General features: G+C 36.1%; 1 protein-coding gene and 1 pseudogene across 1 annotated transcript; one reads left to right on the forward strand and one right to left on the reverse strand.

Moving 5' to 3' along the window:
- Positions 1 to 1288, reverse strand: part of LOC101578707 — a 20980-nt pseudogene extending 19692 nt beyond the window's left edge.
- Positions 1289 to 1535: 247 nt separating this feature from the next.
- LOC105741360 (CGG triplet repeat-binding protein 1-like) lies at positions 1536 to 2049 on the forward strand. The gene is given in 2 exon segments (XM_012513395.1): positions 1536 to 1567; positions 1569 to 2049. Coding segments are annotated over 2 exon segments (513 nt in total).
- The last annotated feature ends 7257 nt before the right edge of the window (positions 2050 to 9306 follow it).

Consider the following 9306-nt stretch of genomic DNA (forward strand, 5'->3'; position numbering starts at 1 on the left):
GGTGTTTGTAAATAGGATCACAAGTCTGCATCTTGTACAGCAATTATCCACTAAGAAGAATATATGCAGTGTATTATTTGTTGAAACTATACTTTCGATTTGATTTGAAACTGTCTCATTGCTATATGTTTATCAATAAAACTTTGAAAAGAAAAAAAAGAGATACAGAGAGGGCCGGGGAGATAGCTCAGTAGACTAAGTGCTTCCCTGGCAAGCGCAAGGGCCTGAGTTCAATCCCCGGTTCCCCCCCCCCAAAAAAAAATACAGAGGAAATTATAGTCTCAATCACAAGCTTGCAAAATCATTTAAGTGAATGTGAAGACAGAGTTTCGGATCTTGAAGACGCTGGTGCAGCCAGTGAAAAGGTAAGAAAAGATCTCTTAAAAACAACTAGGATGCAGGAAAAATAATTCATCACTTGCAAGTCAATGCAAAGATGAACAATGTGAGACTAATAGGCATCAGTGAGAAAGAAGGAGTCAATACAAAGGACTTTAAAAAAAAAATGGGCAAAAATAATAGCAGAAAACTTCCCAAATATGAGGAAACACTCTTACATTCAGGTAACTGAAGCATACAGAACACCAAGGAACCTCAACCCAATTAAAAACACACCAAGGCATATAATAGACAAGGTCCCAGAAATTCAGCACAAGAACAATCTACTGAAAGCCACTAGAGAAAAGAAGCAGATCACATTCAAAGGAAAACCCATCAGAATTACAGCCGACTTCTCTTCACAAACCATGAACGCAAGAAGAGCATGGAGCAGAGTATTTCAAGTCCTCTATGAAAACAAATTCCAGCCAAAACTACTATACTCTGCAAAACTCTCTTTCAAGTTTGATGGAGAAGTGAATCACTTCCATGACAAAGAACAACTAAAGAATTTCATGATGACTAAGCCAACCCTACACAGGCTCCTGAAAGATGTTCTAGAGAGGGACCAAAATGATCAGAACTCCATGAATTAGATCAGAAGCAACCAACTAAATAGGGCAAGCAAATAAACACAGGAGAAAAAAGTAATAAACCACAACAGCTAAATAACTTTTCATTTGTAACCCAATACATCTCAATTCTAACCATCAATGTAAATGGACTCAATTCACCAATTAAGGGAAATAGATTAGCACAGTGGATTAGAAAGCAAAATCCAACAATATGCTGTATACAAGAAACACATTTAGATAGGCGGCGCGGGAGGACCGGGCGCGGCGGGGGACACGGCGTCTGCAGGGGTGCTCCACCAGGCAACGGCGGTGATGGTGGAGGCATGATTTCCCATTACTGCAGAGAAAATAGGGTGTAATCCCAGAAACTTTCCCCATCACCACTTGTTGAAAATCTGATTTGAAAGCTGTCCGAGTGTGAACAACAGAAAGTGCGGAGATTTGATGCCTGCCTCGTTTTGCGCTGGAGACCCTTCACTACTAATTATCAAGGAAAAAAAAACCCGAAAACCAAAAAACAATCTGGAAGCTAATCTGGTAAACATTTAAACTTAAAAGTTACGAACCTTGCTCGAATTCAGAATGTAACAATTTGTAGTAACAGCACCACCCCCTTGAAACTGCTCTGTACGTGACTCCCCTGGATCGAGTCACTGAGTTTGGAGGTGAGCTTCAAGAAGATGGAGGAAAACTCTTCTGCACTTCTTGCAATGTGGTTCTGAATCAAGTTCGCAAGTCTGCCATTAGTGACCACCTCAAGTCAAAGACTCATACCAAGAGGAAGGCAGAATTTGAAGAGCAGAATGTGAGAAAGAAGCAGAGGCCCCTAACTGCATCTCTTCAGTGCAACAGCACTGTGCAAACAGAAAAAGTCAGTGTTATCCAGGACTTCGTGAAAATGTGCCTGGAAGCCAACATCCCCCTGGAGAAGGCTGATCACCCAGCAGTCCGCGCTTTCCTGACTCACCACGTGAAGAACGGAGGCTCCATGCCTAAGTCAGACCAGCTGAGAAGAGCTTACCTGCCTGACGGGTACGAGAATGAGAATCAGCTCCTCAACTCCCAGGACTGCTGCCCAGGAGGTTACACCGTGTGATCAAGATAAACAATGTGGAACGTTAAAGTTATGTGTTGATTGTGTGGTTCATTTTTATATTTATTTCATTTAAAATCATGTGATGGCAGAGTAGTTTTGCATTATGTATATAGTTGCAGGCAAAAAAAGGCTTCACTGCAGAACTTGCTAATTTTAGTCACCAGTGGTTTAAGTAAAACTTAGGGATAGAATGTGCTAGGGTACCTGAAACCTGATGGTTATCTTTAAAATTGATGGGTTTCTCCTGGAATGTTTCTGTTTTAACCCGTTGTGAGACTATTTAATTATCTGGATTGAAGACCAGTGTGGAAAACTGAAGCTGCTAACAGGCACCACCACCCAGAGTAAGGAACTTAATGGAATTATTCTGTTTAGAGGATCCTCTTCAAAATGGAAGAGGAGGGCCAAGGGGACAGCTCAGCAGCATGAGTGCCTGCCTGGCATAAGCAAGGTCCTGAGTTCGATCCCTGGTACTGCAAAAAAGAAAAAAAGGAAGAGGTGATGGGAAACTTATTATATAGCAGAAATGACTTTTTTCAAAATATGTTTCACTTGTGTTTGAAATAGTTAACCTAACCTTCAGTGCCTCACTGCCTTTTTTAAAAAAAAGTCTTTCTGTTTTATTTAGTAGCAGCTTCAAGTAACCAACAGACTAAAATCTTTTAATGATACTGCCAAAATCCACAGGGAATTTTGCAGTGACAAAATATGTTTCTTGTTATGTATACTGTTTTGAAACATTGCTTTTGTTTTAAGCATTTTCTTGAATATGCAGTTTTTTAAATGTCTTTGTGTCACTTCAGACAAGTTAAACAGTCATTTTCTGGTTGAGTTTCCTCTTTTTGTAGAGAATTTTTGTCTGACAGGTCAACGAAGTTTCTTTTGATACGTTAATTTTTCTGTGAGATTATAAGGGCAGAAACTGATTTTCTTTCACTTTTTTCTGCTTTGTTTCTGGCAGGACTTACAGAGGAGATCTGGCAGTACACAGAAGAGTTGTTTGGCTGAGAAAATAATTCTGTTAAAGGTCAGCCATGTTCAGAAAATTATCTGAACCCGTGCACCCTGTAATGTTATCAAAGTAGGTTAGAACGGTTGGGTCCTCTCTGTAAGAAACCTAGGATATATTTGAGAAATTTAACAGCTAAAAACTTGGATAAGATCTTTATTTTTAAAAATACTGAATTATTTGAAAACATTGAAGTAAAGATAGTTAAATTTCTGTTACAGAGAGTGATAAGTGATGACTTTAAGGTTATTTTAACACAAATCTTTAAAAACCAAAGTAAAAAAAAAAAAAATGCAATTCATACAACTTTCCTTAAGTGTCTTACAAACTTAAGTTCCTAATTCAAGTCAGATGATTACCTGGTTTTAAATTTTCTTACCATTTAAAAGCCTGCTACCAAAAGAGTCAAATGTCAGAATGTCAAAACACTTCTTTCGTGTTTGGCTGTGTCGTAGCACAGCAAATGCCCAAAGTAGCACTGTGACTGGTGAAGCACGTAGATGAGGCCAGGAAGAAGCCAGTCTGCTTTGCCTTTCTCTGGAGAAGAACTTGCAGGCGACCATGTTTAAATTTCATTACCTAAGATGTTAGAAGATCCAAGAAACTAGGAAAATTGGGTTTTATAGCAATATTTTCAGAATACAAAAATAAGGTTAGATTTAGAATCTAGTTTTTTCAAATTTATGCTCCTTTTTGTTTGCATAGTAAGGTACACCACCAGTAAGCATGTGATGACAGCCTCTAGCGAACCAGTAAAGAAACAAACTCCAGTTTTTGTTTCTGATATATAATTGTTTTTCAGACTCCTCATTTTGATACTTAGTTTATCTAGGGTTACAGTCCATTTTGCTAGGATTCTATCATGTTCTTAGAGTTTTGCATCCTGTTGGGTTAATGCTATTGTTTTACTGATTATGAAACGTTGGTTTCCTGAAACTGGTTAATTTTTGTCGTATAAATAAGACAGTGATTGTCTTAGCCTGCTCAAGCTGGTACAAATCCCTGAAACCATGGTAACAAGTGGGAATATCTAAGAGGCATATACTGCATTGGAGGTAGTATTGGATGTGTGTATAGAAGCTTTCAGTCTTAAATATATAGTGTTAGTGTGATGCTATATTGAAAAAATAGCAACTTTTTTTCATTTTATAAGTTGTATGCATAAACAAGAGTTGTAATTTTTCATTTATAGACTGCTTTTAACACATGCTTACCTATTAGTAGTGTTTCTCAAAGTATGATAGTATGATAGTATGTCTTCAGAATTTCATTATATACTTACAGTTAATAGTCTTAGCTTGTTGAAATGTTGAATTTCCTGTTGGTTTCTTTTTGATTATATGGATGCATACAGCAAGGCTGAAGGATGTTGTAATAGTTTTTTGCAGGGTGAAATTTTAGATTTTATGTGAGAACCTTATTAGTTTTTTTTTTTTTTTTTTTTTTTTTGCCTAGTACCAGGTTATGGGTTTTTCTTTCTTTCTTTTTTTAAGTGCTACTTTCAGTTAAATGTATTTGGCCCTACCAAATTTTTAGGAACCAGAAAACTTTATAAAGTTCTGCATTTTACTAGTGTAGCAAATTGAGTCCTAAGTTTGTAATTGTTCTGAAATATTAATCACTTAAACACTACTGTAAGTATAGCTGGAAAAATCTCCAAGATGAAAGCTCCGTGTTGCCTAAAAGAATTTGTATGCAAATGTTAATAAAAACACATAAGCAGGTTATATTTAAGGTGGCCCAAACCAAAAGCCACAGTTTATCATTTGATGCTTAGTCTTTGTAAGAGTGCTTTATGTTTGACTCACTCCACCTGACAGTAAATGAAGACATCACATTATTCTTTTATTTTCCTGGAAATTGCTTCTATAATTTTATTGAAAATCTTTGCCTAAACTAATGGCTTTAGCTTCTGGTCAGCACTGATTAAAATGTGAACAGTGATGTGTCTATCATAACTCTTGGTTTGCTTTATCTTCCCCTACACTATCATAGATTGCTGAGGTAAATACAATTGTTATCTAGTTGTATTCTACTTGTATCCACAATACTGTATTAATTAAAAATTTACTTTAAAAAAAGAAACACATTTAACTCATAAAGACATTCATAGACTGAAAGGCAAAGGATAGAAAACAATATTACATACCCCAGCACCTCAAAAATGCAGGGGTAGCAATCCTCTTCTCAGATAGTCTCAACTTTAAACAAAGAATGATCAAGTGAAATAAAGAAGACCAGTACATAATGGTTAGGGGAAAAATTCAAGAGGAAGATATAGCACTCATAAATATGTATGCACCAAAATGGGAGCACTCATCTATATAAAGGAAATATTAATGGGCCTGAAAAATCTAACATGCAACACCACAAAATTAACTGGAGACGTTAACACACCCTTATCCCCAAAAGATGGGTCAACCAGAAAAAAACTTAGCAAAAAAATGACAGAACTGAACCAGAATTTGAAACAAATGGACTTGGTGGACATATACAGAGTGTTCCACCCAAATACAGCTGAATACACATTTTTCTTCAGCTGCACATGGGTCATTTTCTAAAATACACCAAATACTGATGCATAGGTCAGGCTTATGTATATGTAAGAAAACAGAAATTATCCCATGTATATTATCAGACCACAGTGCCATGAAACTAGAAATAAATGACAAAAGAAAGCAGGAAAAAAAAAAGCCCTAAATACAAGGAAATTCAATGATATCCTACTTAGCAACCAAAGGGTCATAGACAAGATTAAAAAAGAAATTCATTTACAATTCAATGAACATTCAAGCACAACTTATCAGAATCTATGGGATACGATGAAAGCAGTTCTCAGAGGGAAATTCATAGCTGTGAACTCACACATTACGAAAACAGAATGGGAACAAATAAATAACCTAATGCTGGACATTCAACAACTAGAAAAGGAAGAGCAAAATAAATGCAGAGTCCAATGACGGGACAAAATCATAAAGATTAGAGCAGAAATTAATTCAATTGAGATGAAGAAAACACTTCAAAGAATTAATGAAACAAAAAGCTGGTTCTTTGAAAGATTAAATAAAATCGATAAGCCCTAGCTAACCACATCAAAAAGAGGAAAGAAAAAATTCAAATACAAGCAGTAAGGAATGAAAAGGGTGTAATTACCAGAGACTCAATGGAAATTCAGAAGATTATCAATAGCTACTTTGAGAATCTTTATTCTCACAGAATAGAAGACACAGAAGGAATGGACAGATTCCTTAAAGGTACAAATTACCTAAACTGAATCGACAAGATACAACCACGCTCAATAGCCCAATAACAACTGATAAAATACAAAATGTAATAAAAAAACCTACTGACAAAGAAAAGTCCAGATCTAGATGGATTCACAGCTGAATTCTACAAGACATTTACAGAAGATGTAGTCCTTATACTCCTCAAACTCTTCCATGAAATTGAAAAGGAAGCAATCCTCCCAAACCATTCCTGGAGGCAAGTATTACAGTGATACAAAAACCATGGAAAGATGCAACTAAGAAAAAGAGCAACAGGCCAGTCTCCCTCATGAACATACATACAAAAATCCTAAATAAAATCTTAGCAAATAGAATACAACAAATCATCAAGAAGATCATACACCATGACCAGGTAGAATTCTTCAGGGATGCAAGGGTGTTTCAATATTTGAAAATCTATAAAAGTAGTACACTGTATAAATAGAGCATAAAGGAGAAATGACATGATCCTCTCAATTGATTCAGAAAGGGCTTTTGACAAAGTCCAACACTAATTCATGTTCAAAGTCATACAGAAAATTGGAATAGATGGCTTCTACATCGATCTGGTAAAAACTATTTATGAAAAAACAACAGCTAGCATAATTCTGAATGGGGAAATCCTGAAATCTTTTAGTCTTAGATTGGGTACAAGACAAGGATGTCCTTTATCATCACTCCTATTCAATATGGTTCTCGAATCATTAACTAGAGCCATTAGACAAGATAAGACAATAAAAGGAATAAGAATAGGTAAAGAACACATTAAATTATCATTATTTGAAGATAACATGATACTTTACTTCAAAGACTAAAAAAACTAAACCAAGAAGCTACTAGAATTACTACAGAAATTCAGTAGCATAACAGGTTACAAAGTCAATACCCAAAAGTCAATAGCATTCCCCTGCACAGATAACGAATACACTGAAAGGGAAATTATAGAAACAATACCTTTTACAATAGCACTGAGGAAAATGAAATACCTTGGAATTCATCTAACTAAAGAAGTCAAAGAACTTTTCAAGAAAAATTACAGTACTCTGTAAAAAGAGATCATAGAAGATTTCAGAAAATAGAAAGATATTCCATGCTCCTGGATAGGAAGAACCAACATTGTGAAAATGGCCATACTCCCAAAATTGCTGCACAAATTTAATGCAATCCCTGTGAGACTACCAGCAACATATCTCACAAAATCATTCCAAAAATTTATTTGGAACCAGAAAAGTCTTAGAATAGCTAAGGCAATCCTGGGCAATAAATATAAGGCAGGAGGCTTTACAATTCCTGACTTGAAATTATACTACAAGGCTACTGTGATAAAATCAGCATGGTCCTAGCAAAGAAATACACTTGAGGATCAATGGAATAGATTAGAAGAAGCTCAAGCCCCTACGAACACACTCAGCCACGTTATCTTTGACAAAGGGGTCAAACGTACACACTGGAAGAAAGATAGCCCCTTTAACAAATAGTGCAGGAAAAACTGGCTCTCTACATGATGAAAATTAAACATGACCCAGGTCTATCACCATACACTAAGCTAAAGTCAAAATGGATTAAAGACCTAAACATTAAAACAGAGACACTAAATACCTGGAAAAGAAAGTAGGAAGAACTCTTGAAGACATAGTGGTATGCAAATAGTTCATGAACAAAAATCAAATCACATGGGAAACACTTGAGACAATTAACAACTGGGACCAGCTCTTACTGAGAAGTTTTTTCACGTCAAAAGTACCAACAAAGTGAAAAGGCAACCCACAAATTTGGAAAAAATCGTGACAAATAAGTACTCAGACAAAGGTCTGCTCTCTAGAATTTATAAAGAACTGAAAAACCCTAGGGACCCAAAATTTAAAGCCCAAGCCAAAATTGGGCATCTGAGTTAAATACACACTTTTCAGAGGATGAAATTAAAGAAGCGAATAAATTTATGAAAAAAATGCTCCACATTACTAGCCATCCACAAAATGATATTAAAACAACATTGAGATATCATATCACCCCATAAACAATGACTGTCATAAAGAAATCAACCAACAACAAATGTTGGAGAGGCTGTGAAAAAAAAGGAAGCCTTCTCCACTGCTGGTGGGAATGTATACTGGTACAACTATTATGGAAGTCAGTGTTGAGACTCCTTAGAAAACTGGAACTGGAAATCCCCTTTAAACCAGCTATTCCTCTACTGGGAATTTTCCTGCAGGGTCTGAAAACATCATATCATAATAATGTATGTGTGCCTATGTTTATAGCAGCACAATTTGTGATAGCCAAATCTTGGAAACAACTAAGATGCCCATCACATGAGAAATGGATGAAAAAGTTGTGGTATTTTTATACAATGGAGTACTACTCAGCTATAAAGAATGATAAACTCGAAGGCTTTATATTGAAGGGGATGCCACTTGAACATACACTTATAAGTGATGCAAACCAGATACATGTGAAAATATTGTATATTTTCCCTAATTTAAGAACTCAAAAGAAGAAATATAAATAGAGAGGTATAGTACAAGTAAAAGGAAAGCAAGAACTCAAGGACTAACTATTTAAGAGAGGGAAAGGAGAAGAGCTAGGAAACATGACAGTCACAAGCCATACAGTTATATGTATAAGATGGGCAAGACAATGATCCTGAGAATCTCCAGAAGATTTTTGAATCTAGCAGTTAATTGGAAAGATTCTCACCCTGACTAAGTATATATACAGACACCTGTGAAGTAAGTAACTGCATTGAGATGGCAATTTGTGATAGTAGGCTCATGCTTGGAGTGCCTGTCATTCTGGTCTTCTGAATACGGGCTGCTTGTCATGACATGCCAGTTGCTGCTTTGCTGTCTCTCAGTTAGATGATTGTTCAAAAAGAAGTGGGTGGTGAATGAAGGCAGGAGACTTGAAAAGGAATGTTGTGGGGCTGTCCTTCTTCAACATTGTATATGATTAGTTTTTTGGACTTATATGTAAACATAAGAA

Source organism: Octodon degus, unplaced genomic scaffold (assembly GCF_000260255.1).
Source record: "Octodon degus isolate 3935 unplaced genomic scaffold, OctDeg1.0 scaffold00010, whole genome shotgun sequence".
Taxonomy (NCBI): Eukaryota; Metazoa; Chordata; class Mammalia; order Rodentia; family Octodontidae; genus Octodon; species Octodon degus.